The sequence below is a fragment of the Simochromis diagramma genome, unplaced genomic scaffold, assembly GCF_900408965.1.
Source record: "Simochromis diagramma unplaced genomic scaffold, fSimDia1.1 OVJJ01000753.1, whole genome shotgun sequence".
Taxonomy (NCBI): Eukaryota; Metazoa; Chordata; class Actinopteri; order Cichliformes; family Cichlidae; genus Simochromis; species Simochromis diagramma.
Window position 1 is genome coordinate 12,698,691 of NW_024387523.1, and position 15,507 is coordinate 12,714,197.

The 15,507-nt window shown below is 39.1% G+C and overlaps 1 protein-coding gene across 1 annotated transcript in view; it reads left to right on the top strand.

The window, feature by feature from the left end:
* Positions 1 to 15,507, top strand: part of gabbr2 (gamma-aminobutyric acid (GABA) B receptor, 2) — a 183,723-nt gene that overhangs the window by 93,004 nt on the left and 75,212 nt on the right. The window contains exons 4-7 of the mRNA XM_040021390.1: positions 3,693 to 3,794; positions 8,607 to 8,672; positions 8,991 to 9,179; positions 11,565 to 11,807. Coding sequence (XP_039877324.1) covers positions 3,693 to 3,794; positions 8,607 to 8,672; positions 8,991 to 9,179; positions 11,565 to 11,807 — 600 coding nt within the window. The remainder of the gene's footprint in view (positions 1 to 3,692; positions 3,795 to 8,606; positions 8,673 to 8,990; positions 9,180 to 11,564; positions 11,808 to 15,507) is intronic.

Here is a 15,507-nt window from a genome sequence, read left to right on the forward strand (position 1 = left end):
TTGTGCAACTCTCCATGTCTTGCGTGTGAGTGGTTGGTATATATTTTCCCAGAAACCCATGTGTTCGACCCACACACCTTTTACAAACAACAGGCTAACCAGCTGCCGTCCCTTTTCACACTGAAGTTCGTTTCCTTTTATCCTTTAGGATCAACACTCAATGCAACACAACAGGACAGGACATTGTACCTCGTCCAGACCACCAAGCCAGTTGTTACTCAAGAGCAAAACTTGGTTGTATTGATTCACATCGGCCTCCCTGTTGTTTCAGCTCAGCGAGCAGTACATTGGAGGGAATGTTTGTACAGCAGTGAGTGATGTACAGAGTGATTTAGAGCGTCCTCCGGGGGTACCAGAGGAGAAGGCGATTATGAAAGCAGACATTTGGAGACATGAGGGAAATAAAGTTGAGGTTGTTCAGAGTTATTGATTTTTAGAATTCAGAAATCTTAGTTGATAGCACAAAACTGTTGTAATGGCTAATTTTAAGCTGCAGCTGACTAATTTTAACAGGAGTATCAATAGCAATAATACTGATAGTGCTGCAGTAGCTTTTACGGTTCAAATCCTGATGCCACTTTGAACTAACGGGCTGATGATTGGCCGGTGCTTGGTATTTTGAGAAGAAATACCAATTTTTCACTAATTTTTCCACAGTTTTTATTTATTTATTTATGTCCCATCTACAGTTAGGTCCATAAATATTTGGAGAAATATACAATTTTTGTAATATAGCCTGTCTCCTCCACCACACCATTCATACAATCAGTTTGTGATTGAAGTGCCGACTTTTTAGCTTTTAGTGAAAGTATTGCATTGTTTAGGAATTACAGCAATTTTTACACATAGTACCCCATTTTCAGAGGCTCAAGAGTACTTGCCAGACTTGGTCAGACAAAGTTTTCAGTATAAAAATTGTTTTTACTGTAATACTTTACTCCAGGCACCACCTGCTTTTTTCACTCTTGTATTTGATAACCTGAAAAGCTGCTCTGTTGGGATGAGGTCAGGTGACTGACTGGGCCACATCCCTTTTCTCTGCCCTGAGAAACTCGTGGGTTCTTTTTTTTTTTTTTTTGCAGTGTGCTTTGAGGCATTATCAATTTATACTATGAAACACTATCTGCTCAGTTTTGCAGCATTTTGCTAAATCTGAGCTGGGCGTATAGCCCTGTATACTTCACAGTTCATCTTGCAAAATAGCAAAGATTATGATTTTTATCCAAATACTCAACTGAATCTTTGAAACACTACAGTACAGTCTCTAAGTATTATTATAAGTCAATTCAAGGTGACTCTGTAAGGAGACTTTTGTATAGAAATGTGAATATACAACCACCATGTAGTTGAAGCAATTTAGAACACATAATTACAGGATGAACATATTAAAGCACAGTAAGAGGAAACACACAGGACTTCTGTTAGCTGTTATATGTTGTCACTGCCACCTCTCTGACGTGTCAACATGGCTCTTGGGTTGGGGTGGAGACATTGATGGCTGCGGGGCATGGCCCGTGGACATCAGATGTTGTCATCAGTGAAATCCAGCATGAGCACCACAGGACTTTATACCATATTTTGACTTTTTCGACGTAGGTACAACTGCATTCCATGTCAGAGCCATGGTGTTGTCGTGATGTCTCAGTGTGTTGCCTTACTGGAACAGAGCCATTATTAATGGTATTAGTCACACCTGTGGTTTTCCTGCTAGGAGAAGTCAAAATGTCAGCTGTGAAAAAGGGCTTTTCTAAAATTGTGGATTAAAGGAGGGAAGCAAGAGGGCCGACTCGTAGCATGTGTGTATGTGATGGCCGAGAAAAAGTGAGAGGCGGTATGATAAAACACCTCAAGCTTGCCATCCCAGTGGGGTACCTGCTCCATTCTCCATCTTCTCAGATTGAATTACCCACCATTCTACTGGCTCAATACATCACAGCAGACATACAGCTGCTGCAGATACATCTACAGCACTGCACATTTGTCTACTTTTTGTCAAGCCCTGGATAACCAGTGAAGATTATTTGAAGTGTACATTTGTTCTTTTGTGTCTTATTTAGCGAAAAACAAACTCATATCGCTGTGACAAATGCACGCTCAGTATATTGCGAAAATTACAACTCCTCATTGAACGGGCTGAGGCAAATCAGGAGGATGACAGATTTGATGTATGTGTCCGCCATGCTAAAATGACAAGCTGCTTGTCTTTCTGTCTTTTCATTCACAGTTCATGGTAGAATATGCATGCACCATTTCAGAACATTAGATGGCCTGCATCCATCTCACTTTATTGCTTTATAATGCTGTGTACAGAATACTATATGTATATTGCAACATGATTTCATCTGCTGTAAGCCAGCAGAAATATATTCACACATTCAGTTTTTATTTGCATCTATCACAGCATTGAGCTAAATGATTGATTTTCTCTCTGTGATTTATGCATACATGATTTAATGAATCTAATGTTTAATATACTTTATAAAACTGCATTTCCTCCCTTTTTCCATATTTTTAATAGCTGCTCCGTCATAGTACCACAGTATTTGTTTCCTATAGGCTATGTGATTTAAGTTATTACACTGTTGTGTGTAGTTTATTACACTACACTATGTAATTACATGTGCAGTGTGTAAATGGTAACATTGTCTCAAATAAACTCTGGTAGGTTACTTAATAAAAGCACCTTTGCACATTTGACTGCAATTGTCATGCTGGCTGATATTTTATGAGCATGTATAACTTATTGAACCTCTGACCACACTTACATTCTTCTACAGTAGACACAACTTTTCTACTACATCTTTCAGCATTGTCAGCTGTGCAAGCTGATAATATGAAGCTGCACTGATATGCCCTCATATGATCTGAGATGCAGGCTTTTGACACTGAGCATGGCTAACAAGTCAGATGAGAAGGGTGCGTTTTCTGAGAAGAATTTTAAATTTCAACTCATCTGACCTCAGAACAGTTTTTTTGTACTTTGCCTCAGTCCATTTTAACTGAGCTTTGGCCCAGAGTAGATAGCAGTGTTTCTCTGGTTCTTGCTCACTTGTAGCTTCTTCTTTGCACGGTAGACCTTTAACCTGCATTTGTGGATAGCAGGGTGAAGTGCGACAGACAAATGTTCTTGGAAGTCTTCCTGAGCCCATTCAGTGATTTGCAGGACAGAATCATGCCTGTTTTGCCTTGCCCCTCGTGCACAGGGTTTTCTACAGATTCTCAGACTCTTTGGATGATATTATGTATGCTGAAGAACATAAAGTTGTTCCACAGTTTTTGCAGAATGGGGAACCTCTGCCCATCTTTACTTCTGAGAAACTCTGCCTCTCTAAGATGCCCTTTGATTATACCCAGTCATGTTTCTGACCCATTGTCAAATAACCTAATTAGTCACAAAATGTTCCTCCAGCTGTTTCATTTTACTACCGCTTACTTTTCCAGCTCTTTGTTGCCTTGTCCCAATTTATTAAAGATGTATTGCTGTCATCAAGTTCAATTTTTGCTTAAAATTATACATTTTCTCACTTTAATCATTTGATATGTTTGCTTTGTTCTACTGTGAATAAAATATGGGTTTATGACGTTTGGAAATCATTGGTTTTATTTACATTTTACACAGTGTCCCAACTTTTTTGGAAATGTTTTTGTAATTTCTCAACAACATTCGTGTATTCTGTCTTTCTGTTTTGCAGGTGAGGAACGATCTCACAAATGAGCTGGAGAAAGCAAACATTGAGATTGCAGACACAGAGAGTTTCTCCAATGATCCCTGTGGCAATGTCAAAAAGCTGAAGGTAGGTGAAGCAACCTAGAAACTTAAGGAAATGATCCAAGGCCAGTTCAACCTGTAGAATTCCCAGTTAAAACAAAATGACAAAATACCCATTAGGTTTTCATATTAGCTACTATTTTTCATACTGTGTAAAGTAAATCCTTTAGTATTTTATCAAGTGGATGTCTCCCTCTGTCTTGACAGTGGCCATTTAACCATATACATACAAACACATGCATACAAAGTTTTTTTTGCATACAAATTTTGCAAGATTTAAAAAAAAAAGGATGCATAAAATCGATATTTAAATACTGTCTAGTGCATTTTTAGTAGAGAGTGGCACAGTAAGAGTAAAAAAAAAATAGAAGTGAAGAGAGTGGAGGGGGAGTAACACTTTTTTCCCTCTACTGATATGTTGGTGGAATATATGACGTATACAAGATGGAGCAGGTTGAAAGAAACATGAGATGATGAGAGAGAAGAACGAAGAGGGAACAGGAAGATAAGCCGTCGTTCCTAAAATATATGTGTAAATCTGTATCTTAAGCACTGACATTTTAAGCTGACATCACCCTTCCTTGATCAACTGTAAATATGCAATCCACAGCGCTGAAATCTTTACGGAACAATTGGATCGGGTGGATGGTTAGGTGGATGGGGGGGGTTCTTACACTCTAATGGGTCTTTTTCCCGCTCATCACACAACAGTGGTTTGCTGTCTCCCCAACAGCTACATAATATGATGGGGGCAAGAGAGTGACACAGATTTCGTTGTCAAGGCTGGAATTTTGTTTCTTTATTTTTATGGGGTTTTTTCACGGGACACTGTTGGTAATGTGACAATCCATGTGAGGGTAAAGGCCCATGGCGTCACTTTGTGATCCACAAATAGAGCACTCACATCTGCGATATTCTTTTTGAAATATTCAAAAAGGAGACAGGCTTCGCTGCTGCTGGGCATTGTAACAGCCCTCTCAGTCGCTTTTTTTTTTTTTAAATCTTTACCCCTCGTTCTCTGTCCCAAGTTCCCCGTTTATTGCTGGACAGGCTGACAAAAACAGCATCAGAAAACAAAGGCAGACACGCATACATAGCACTTCTAATTTTAGTAATCTTTAGTTTGAACACAAACTAGGACCTCCAAGAGCTTTTTTATTTTTTGTGACAGAGAGCCAGTTTAGGCAGCTTGCATCCGATAGAAAGCCACATGAGAAAAAATGTCCTGAAATCTAAATGAAGACCAAAAAAATTTATTATTTATTATGCCTTAATTATTTATCGTACATTCAAAACTCTTCCCCCTCAAGTATGAGACACACCAAGGGATGGTTCATTTTTCGTTACACTTTACTTTTTTGTCTCATTAAGGCAGCAGGGGGGTTTTTTTTGTCATTGTTTTAATGACATTTTTATTGATATTAACTTTGTCAGGTCGTAAAATGATTGTGATCTAAAACTCAGACATCTGGCATGGACTTAGTGGCTTTAAAACCAACAAACTCACAGCCAAACCTTGTATTCAAAATTCTGTTTAACCTAAAACTAACACGACGGCACCACTTCTCAACAATAAACTAGAAGCAACCTAATCTCAAACCTCTTTCACCTGTTTGCTCAGTGTTGTACAACTTATACTGTAATAATACAACTTGTGTAGCAAATATAAACTAACATTTGGTTCCATAGACACTGTGGATCAGCTCAAGATGAATGGTTCACACTAATAGTGTAATCATAAGTTTGCCTATTTTGTAAGGCCTCTTATTGATACTCATGAAACTGATGAAGCACCTCTGCTGGCCCACATCCCCAAACGGCACAGAGCTGCAAAAAGAATATCCTGCTGCAGAGATCAAACACTCGAACCTCTTCACATTCCATTTTAAAGACTTTTATTTTGAAATCCTCACACTGATAATTGTTATTCAGTTATTAGTGCCAAAACTTGAAACGATAGCCTTGTGTTCACCTTGAGTGAATTAGTGATCAGACACATCCCTGCAAGAGTTTATATTTCATCATATCTGCACACCACACATGCGCTGCACAGTAATCAAACAGATGGGGGTACGGTTTTAGTAATAGCAACAACACGTAGCCCAGTACACAAATCACATCTCCCACTAGCTCGTAAAAGACCATCATTAGTACAGTGTTTATATGTGTGTGCGGTGCCTAATAAGCCTTAAAAGTGCCTGATTGGGATTACGAGTTACAATATTACTCAAACGGTTATCACAGACAAATGACTGCTGTAAAGTTACGAACAACCCTGTCACAGATAAAGCAGTCAAGGCTGCCCTTAACACTATACCCTGTGTCAGAACTATTATGGTAACAGTTATATAAAAGCTTAAGCAATGAGGGTAATTTGGGGCTCTGTAGTGCCCCAGTCCATCTGCAGTGCAACACAACACAATACACTCACTCATGCCCTTGCCCACAACTACACAGCGTTTTCATGTTGTTGCCAGGCAGGCTAGAATTTATACTGAGGCTGTGGCCCACGGCCATAGTTGGAGTCATTTGGGTTAAGTGCCTTTTCTTCAGGGAAGAACAGTGTTATCGAGTAGCTGCCGGCATGTGTGTGTGTTTCTCTCTCTCTCTCTCTCGCACACACACACACACACACACACACACACACACACACACACACACACACACACACACACTCTCTCTCTCTCTATCTATCTATTTATCTTTCTATCTATCTTAGCCTCAGGGTCTTGGAGGTAAATTTCAGTGACTGGCCGCCCCTTCTGATCTTGGAATGCATGACATATGGTAGCGACTGCCTGAGGGGTGACTTAATGAACTGTATTTGTGGGTTCCCAGGGCAATGGCAGTATAACACAGGTTGTGCGTGTGAAAATATAGCTCGCGTTAGTCACATTCTACATTACACTTCAACCCAGACTATAAAACATGTTCATACATATTTCTTGAAAGGTACTGATATACAATTCTTTGCCATTTAGAGCTTCTATACCCAGCCTTTATTAGACGGATACATTTCAGAACTGCTTATGTGCTATAAGCAGTAGTAGCTACCCACATTCAGTGTTCAAGTATATTTTGCTAAGAAATTAGATCCTGTTATTACAAGGTAACTGTTACTAACACAGTTGTTCTTCCATTGAGTTTAATTTTCAATAACATAATTGATTCCTATCATTTGGGCCTGCATAAGATTGCTTAAAATGACAATTATGATAGTTTTGATCAATATTGATATCCCGATTATGTATGATTATTATCCATTGCCGTCCAAGCAGAACACTGCTTTCCCATCATTACACATGATTTGTACGAATGTGAAATAAAATTGGTCCTCTTTCTTCACCTAAGCTCAGTGCAAACGTAGAAAACAAATTTGAAAAAATACTTCATCTCTGCAGACAAATGAGGCGTTTTTTCACCTGGAAGTGGAGTGAATATTCTATAAGCAAAATATAGTTTTTCACTCTATTCCTTGCACCTGTGAATTTGTGGATCTTAACAAAACTTGTAGCGACCAATCTCTTTTCCCCGTTTTGTGTACAGTACAAAATAATCCAAAACAATTGAATGAAGGGAGAAGATCTTTTGTCCAGTAAGTGGACCATTTTCATGAAGCCCTCATTACTCATAGTGTTTATTGGGTACCTGTCTTTGCCTAAATGAAAAACATTTGCGTTGGTGATTTCAGTGCGTCTTTGCGACCTGAATGAATGCACAGACTGCACAGGCTCGCTTGTGGAGTTCTTAGTTGATATTGGATGGTTCACATTAGCTTCCCTTGTTTTTCTTGGCCTTCATGCATTTATTATACCGCAGCTTTTGTTTGTATACCCAAACAAAGGATGATGATCAGCTTTAAGGGACAAACTCTTTGCTTTCTGCTGTGCCAGACATTTGTAATTTGTTATATATCTTTTAACTTATTGTTACTCATCCAGACTATTCCAGGAAACTTCAAGCTGCACGGTATAAAGGGAACACTTGATTTGCTATTGATGGAGCACACGTGTCAAATATTGTGCCAAAATCATGAGATTAAAACTCAGTTAATTGTGTTTTTGTACAAGTTATATACACTGAGTTAACCTCTATCAATGTTATTTGGTTAGGTTTGGGACAATTTTATGTGTGTGTATTTTTAGTGGTGAGTTTAGTTTAGTTCTACTGTCTGTGGACACACAGTGTGATTGCATGTAGGTCTGTGCTTGTGTTTAGGACTACACATATGTCTGTGCTCACTAAATGGCAGAGCCTGATCTTTTTTCCCCACCATGAAACATGCTGAATTTCCACCCGGGGACTCTGAATTATTTACAGAGACAATTACCAGGCCATGTGCCTCGAATACTCAAGCAAGTTCAGCCTGGTTTGCAAGCAGTTCTGCCTGCTGACATTGTCTCCGTTCTAATAGAAGGACTTCGCAATTTGGTAATGCCTTAGCCTCTCAACAACTGGTTTGTGACTCAGGTCCCACATCCCTTGTAGGTACGGATTAGAGGATTACACATAGTAATGAGTATGTACAGTAAAGTAAATACAACATCTCTGATTCTGTGTGTTTGTTAACTGTTTGCAGTTATGGTAGACTCACACACAGCAAAACTGATCCCATAGCATATAGACCCATGCAGTTTCACTAAAAGACAGCTGTGACAGCTTTTCACCATTAAAGCCAGGGAGTCAAAAGATCACAATAAAAAGCTTGCACGATTACATTAGGATTGTAAATTGAGATTGTATAATAAGATTGTAGTGCAGCATAATCCTGATTTCTTTCTCTGTTTGAATAAAGTTAAATGTTTCCATTTAAGTAAATACGTTTGTTTTTTTTTAGGACAATGATGTGAGGATCATCATTGGCCAGTTTGATGAGAACCTGGCCTCCAGAGTCTTCTGCTGTGTAAGTTTCTTTATGATGTTGCCTTCTGTTGTCTTGGCGTTTTATTTTAAATGATAGAAATTGTCTTATACACAGTTGGCGCTAATAGTAAAATGCATTGTGTCATAATTATGAACAAAACTGACATGCTTTTTTTTTAATCCTGTTTCAATAAGGCGTAATTAAATATATCATTAGATGCACAGAATTTGGACTTTAGATGGTTGGATTTCAAAGTGTCATTTTCCTTTCTTTTAAGAACAACAAGAAGATTAGTTGTTAATCTGAATCTCTCTGATTTTCCATTGCTCCAACCTCTGATTATTGTGCCCAAACCAGGCGTATAACCTGAACATGTTTGGGAGTAAATATCAGTGGATTATCCCTGGCTGGTATCAGGGCAACTGGTGGGAACAGGCCAACAACACCAACTGCACCACCAAGAAGCTTCTCACTGCCATGGAGGGATACATTAGCGTGGACTTTGAGCCACTCAGCGCTCGGCAAATCAAGGGCATCTCTGGCAGGGTGAGTGACATACATCTCAACTACACTCTGATGTGCAGAAGGTAATTTTATACTGTATACTTAAAAACGTGAGGTAAATGGAATCATTTTTGTCTGAAGGTCTTCATTCTTAAAGCTTAGTGAAGTTTTTTAAGTCAAGTTTAATTTTTTTTAAATAAAGTTTGATTGTAGCTCGTTGAAGTAGGGCTGTAACTAATTTTTCATTGATTAGTCAACGATTATTTTTTAGAACTCTTATCTCCACTTCCTGTGGGCAAACCTCCTGGTCTAGGCTCCATTACGTCACCTGCTCAAGTCTGCCCACCTGTGAATATCAACCTGTTGTCTCGTCCCTCAGTAAATTAAAATAATGACCCAGTAAACATATGAATTTGAAGATAATCAAACCTATTTTTAATATTTCCCAGGATGGTCAGAATAAAAATTAAATAAACATTAGAAATGACTGTTACTTACAGTTTCTCAGATGGCGTAGTGTTCAATGCCAATTAAACTATTTAACTAATTATATAAATAATTAATTATTGATGTTAGATGGAATTTGACGTCACAGCTCCAGGGTGCCAGCTTTTTAAATGCTCTGCACTGCAGTAGTGCTGTAGTGAAAGAAAAGCTCAGCTTTCCACAGTCTGCATTTAACTTTCTGTGAAATGCTTTGACATTTTTTAAAGTCTTTGTTTCCATATTTTTTTCATCCTCCTGTTTTGCCGTGGGCGCCATATTCTCCCTCTTTAGTACTGAGTGCTAGTGATGTGTCGGTCGCGAACGAAATGGCTCTTAGAGCCGGGTCTTTGACGTGAACGACGTGAGCCGACTCCTTGTCGCAAGCCATGGGTTGTTTTGTTTTTTTTCTTTCTCTCACCCTCTCTCTCGCACTTTTTCCCGCTTCACTCTGCACGTGAGCGTTGTGCTTTGCGCTGGGCAGGGGGGGGAGGGGCGGTAGTTACACACGCAGTAGCACAGGAACAGAGCAGGAGGGAGAGAGAGAAAGAGAGCCAGGGACAACAACCTCACATTAGAAAGGTATAGTAATCTAGTTGTGGATGATAAAGGATTCAGAAAGTTTATTCATGCAGGCCCATATGACAGAGAATGTGCATCTTCTTTTTGTTTTCATATTTTAATTTATATTTAATTGTGTTGTGGTTTGCAGTGTTTTGTGTTGTTTCACTTTAAATTTGTTTAAAAGGAAAAAGCTGAAAATTTAAATGGTTAAAAGTTGAAATGTGAATAGCTGGTTTTTGTATTATATGATTTATTTATTACATTTTATGTGGAGTGAATAAATAAAAGTATATTTACGGTGGCCCCTACAGACAAAGCACGTACAAACTTCAAAACACGTAAAAACTCCAAAACACGTACAAAACACAACAGAAGTGCTCCAGAATGCTGGGCGCAGTGTTGAGCTTTTGTTACCTAGTGGCTACACAAGCCAGCAAGTACCAACGACCTGATTTGGTAGTAACAGGTAAATGAACTTTTTTTAAAATTATTTGAATATATATATATGAGTGCTTGTGTATAAATACACAAACCATACACATATGCTTTCAATTGTGTAATTTAAGTGATCTAGGTAGCTCTGTTTTGGAAGTTCAGTTAACTCTAGGAATGTGTTTTGGAGTTTGTACGTGCTTTGTCTCTAGGGGCCACCACATATATTTATATATAAACATATATAAATAAAACCACTTTTTTTTACATTAGTAATTCCTTTTGTGCATAATTTTATATTATTGTTAATAATAAATTAATTAAAGCAACAAAACAACCTGAAGATCCGGTTCGGAACCGAAAGAGCCGGCTCTTTTTAGTGAGCCAAAACGAAAGAGCCGGTTCTATAAAAAGAGCCGGAAATCCCATCACTACTGAGTGCAGTTTTGGCCGATGATATAAGTGATACTGCCCCCATAGCTTCCTGTAGTTTATTGCAGTTACAAAAACAAATTTAAAAAAACCCAAATATTAGTATATGACGCTTAACAATAAAATTCCACATCGTTTAATTTTTATAGTCGATGTTATCGATTATGCTGACAAATCGTTGCAACTCTACTTTAAAGTATTCCTGTAATAGTGTTTCGAAGACTCTTTGGAGACAGCGCTTAATTTCAGAAAGACATCCCTGATGCATGTTTTTAAACTAGAGAGCTTAGCCTAAATGAATCGTGGGATCATTTCTTCCAAAGTGCTCTTATTTCCAATTTATTTTGTATCGTTATTTGTGGCAAATGAATCATTTACTTTGGGCCACACTACAACTGTTCCATTGAGTTTGAATTAACAGAACAGTGTTTTTCCACAGAAAAGAAATAAAATCCTATAAAGTTAGGAGAAGGACACTTTCTCTGTTTAATGTCCTCTCTCTTACCCTCCTTCCAGACCCCTAAGGAGTACGAGAGGGAGTATAGCAGAGAACTTCAGCAGAAAGGTGTGGAGGCAAGCAAGTTTCATGGTTTCGCTTACGATGGGATCTGGGTCATTGCCAAAACGTTGACGAGAGTGATGGAACTGCTGCGGATAAAACAACGGCAAAACATGTACCACAACTTCACCGTGGACGACCGTGAAGTAGGAAAAATGGTGCTGGACGTCATGAATGAAACCAACTTCTTTGGTGTTACGGTAAGTTAGGAAGCGGGCTGTTGTTTAGTTTGTGAATCTATAGCACATAGCAGTGATAGTCTGACATGTTTAGAGGTGAAATTGATTTATTTTACTTGACTCACTTTCATATGGTGAAGCTAGCACCATCAGACAAACTGACAAACACAAAGACACCGAAATTCAATGCACTGTGTTTAGGCAAAAAGTTCTCCCTAATACTGGTTAAGACCAGTGGACAAGTAGAAAGACTTTTATGTATAAAGTGCAGTTTGATGGTGAAAATCACGTGCAAAGAGGGTGCTGCACCAGAAACTTCCTTTTGATTATTTTAGTAGCCAGCAGATCGTCATGGTCACCCATACTTTGCATGAAAAATGCCAACTTGTCTGACTACTAGCTAAGTGGTGATAAATCTCGAAAAGGTGCAACACAAACTGGAAATAAAGAATGTTCCCTTTCAAATTAAAAGCTGTGCTTCAGCACTGGAGCCAACACCTTTCAAAAGGTGTGACTTTTACTCTGCAGGCATATGACCTCTGTCTCCAGTTTGTGTCGCAATTTTCAGTTTCACTGCCGCTCAGAGAGGAGCTGATGAGTATTTGCAGACACGTCGGTGTCTTCCATGCAAACTGCAGGTGGCTGTAAAAATCTGTTGGTGATCAAAGCAACCGAAACAAGGTTTTTGCCAGCCTGTTGGGGGATGCACATTTTTCCCTAACTGCCTGACGTTGTTAGATGGTCGTGACTGGGGTTTAGGCAACTCAGTTCTCAGTGATTGGCCTCAACTTCCAGCAACTACTCACCAACTGGTTAGGGAATACACATGTTTTCCTCGTGACTTTTGTTTACCAGCCGATTTCTAGGCTTTTATGATTCAATCCTTAATCACTACTCTACAATGTCACATCTTCAACTTGCCAGAGTGCCAGTGGACTCTGACACTTCTTTATAACAAACATATGTATGGCTACATTTGACAGAGTGATTTAATCAAAGTGAGTGTTGTATTTACTGTGCATTTGTTATTTTAAGAAATAGAGCATTTACATCTGCAAGCATTATTAGGAAACAAATACCTTTAATCTAATGGTCACACAATACAGTAAACTAATTACAGCAACTGTATGTTACAATAAAAAACAGTTATAGGAATGACTGATCATCACTCTGTTTGGCCACAGATTCACTAGGTTGAGATTTGACTAGGTTCCTTCATATTTCCGACCTCTTATAACTTTGTTGTGCTCATGTTCTAAAAATGTGCTATGATACTGATACGTATAAGTTATACCTGTGAAGTAGGTAGACGATAATTAGACGGGCTGTTTGGCATGTGATGGCTTACACAATAAAATCATATTATTCTTTCTGATAGTATTAAAAACTTCAACTGTGACTGGAAAATTGAGCCAAACGTATAAGTTATCATGCACATAAACTGTGTGGAATGTCAGAGCAGCGCACAGAGGTAATACAACACTGCTATGATCGTTCTCCTTGTTTCTCCTAAAGTGATGTCATTTGGTGCTGCAGAAACACTCCACTGCATTCAGGATTGATCCTGGTGGCTATGCTAGCTGCAAGCAGCGTGTATACCGTATGTGTGTGCTCGTATGCGTGAGTGTGCTCGCGCTTGCTTCCTATTGAGCTGTTACAGGATATCTCCTGTTCCCTTGTAAAGGCCACTCAATTATTAGAGGATGCCACACTGCTCTCAGCCTAGACAGCCGGTAGGCATGCAGGGCCTCACTCAGCAGCACATTACTCCTATTATATCATATTCATAACTGGGTTAAACTGCAACTGAGGATTAAAAAAGAATGGACTATGTTGGAAATTGCAGAGGTGCATTAGTTAGTAAATGCTCAGCATTTTGCTCATAAACATCAATAAAGTCCAGATTAAAGATTCACAGGACAGTATAGTTGCTGAGAGAACGCTAAAGAAAGAAAGAAAAGAAGAGAAAATAGCCTTAGTGAAATTCAGCACAGGCTCCTTATTATTGTGAGGCTCCTTTGTGACTGATGTCCCAGGGGGTATGTGTGTTGTAGGACTATATGCAATTTATTATTTCTCATCCCTCTGCTCTCATCTCTCTCAGTGCAGACCTAGTCCGGCCTGCTGATCAGGAGCAGGCTGACATTGAGGCTTTCCTGAGAGACTCACGGAAGCAAAGCAAACCGGGAATATCAATGGCCACGTAACATTTCACTCGCTTTTTATTCCAAGCACACGAACGAAGATGAGGTCCTGATGCTGTTTGAGTAGACTAGCAACCTTATCTCCCCATTCAAATGTTTAGCGATTTATATTGATCCTGCATGTACCTGTTCCCTGTGGAGCATCTACTTTACATTCTTTACTTTAGTAAATGTAATGATAAACATAAAAGGAGAAAATTGTAAAAGGAATTCAAATTTCTGAGGTTTTTTTCCTCTTAAAGTAGTAAAAGATGACAAATTTGAATTGAAATACAGGAACAAAGTTATTGTACATTACATCTAAATTCAGCATACTGTTTAAATATTAAATATTTAATAACTTTTGACTTAAGCGAGCCATCACGTCTGACTCTGTCAGTGAATCCTATGACCCCGAGAGTTAGAGTTTGCCATTACGAGGCAGCGAGGCAGCGATTTAGCAGCTATCTTTGTGAGGGTAGATACAATTAATCTACATGGTCTCATTTTGTTGATGTCCTTGCACATAGATGCTTCTTTTGCTAGTGAAATTAATTTTATAATACCAACAACAATCCCCAGAAGTTTACAATTGTGAGCGGGAATATTGTGCATATAGTAAACAGCGTAAAAAAAAAGTGGCTTTGCAGAATAATTAAACGCATCCGTCAACAATTATGGCTTTTCTTTTAACGGATTACATGAAATTAGATCAAAGCGCGCCCTGTATGCAGCACACACGTAGCATATAGAAACCTCCACCCACACATGACAACAACTAAGGGAGGCAATTCTTCACTGCATGCTTCTTTTTATGTTATTTTCAAATTCTGATTTAAGAAGGAAGCAGCTGTTACACAACTCGCTCAATTTTCTTGTGAATTGCAGTGACTTGTGCCAGGTTTACAAAAAGAATTAATCCATGTGCAAGCACTGGTGAAAAGGCAAATTCTCCCTGTTTAAATTCTATGTGTGCACGTGTGTGCTTGATCCTATAGGATAATACCTGACTTGAGCCTTGCTGTCACGATTCTGCGCTGTGTGTTTGCTGTGTACACACTCGTCTCGAGGGACTAAACTGTTCTGTGCGTGATCTCAGTCCTTCTGCTGAATCAGTAGCAGAGGCAACCGCAGCAGCAGGAGAGTGATCATCGAAGGCTCCATAGTATTGATTTGGAGAAGACGGCTGACATTAGCTGGGAGAGACCTCCAGAGCATAGAGTGCAGATAGCTGCCAGAACCAAGGAACCAAGGAATGATCGACACTGGAATTCATGTGGGAGGAAAGACGCAGCAGATTGTGATTGGTGGTTGACATGTCTGTGGGTTTAGGTCTGTTGCTCTTTTTTTATGTGGTCATTGGTCATAGAGTTGGTATCAGTGTGTTTCCAAGTAATGGTGAGTAGCACAGCTTGAGGCTTGACAGTCACCTCAAACACACATACTCAGAAGAGACAGCACGGGAGGGTTACGTGTATTTGTTTTTCCACTTTTAATGTGTGTGTGTGTGTGTGTGTGTGTGTGTGTGTGTGTGTGTG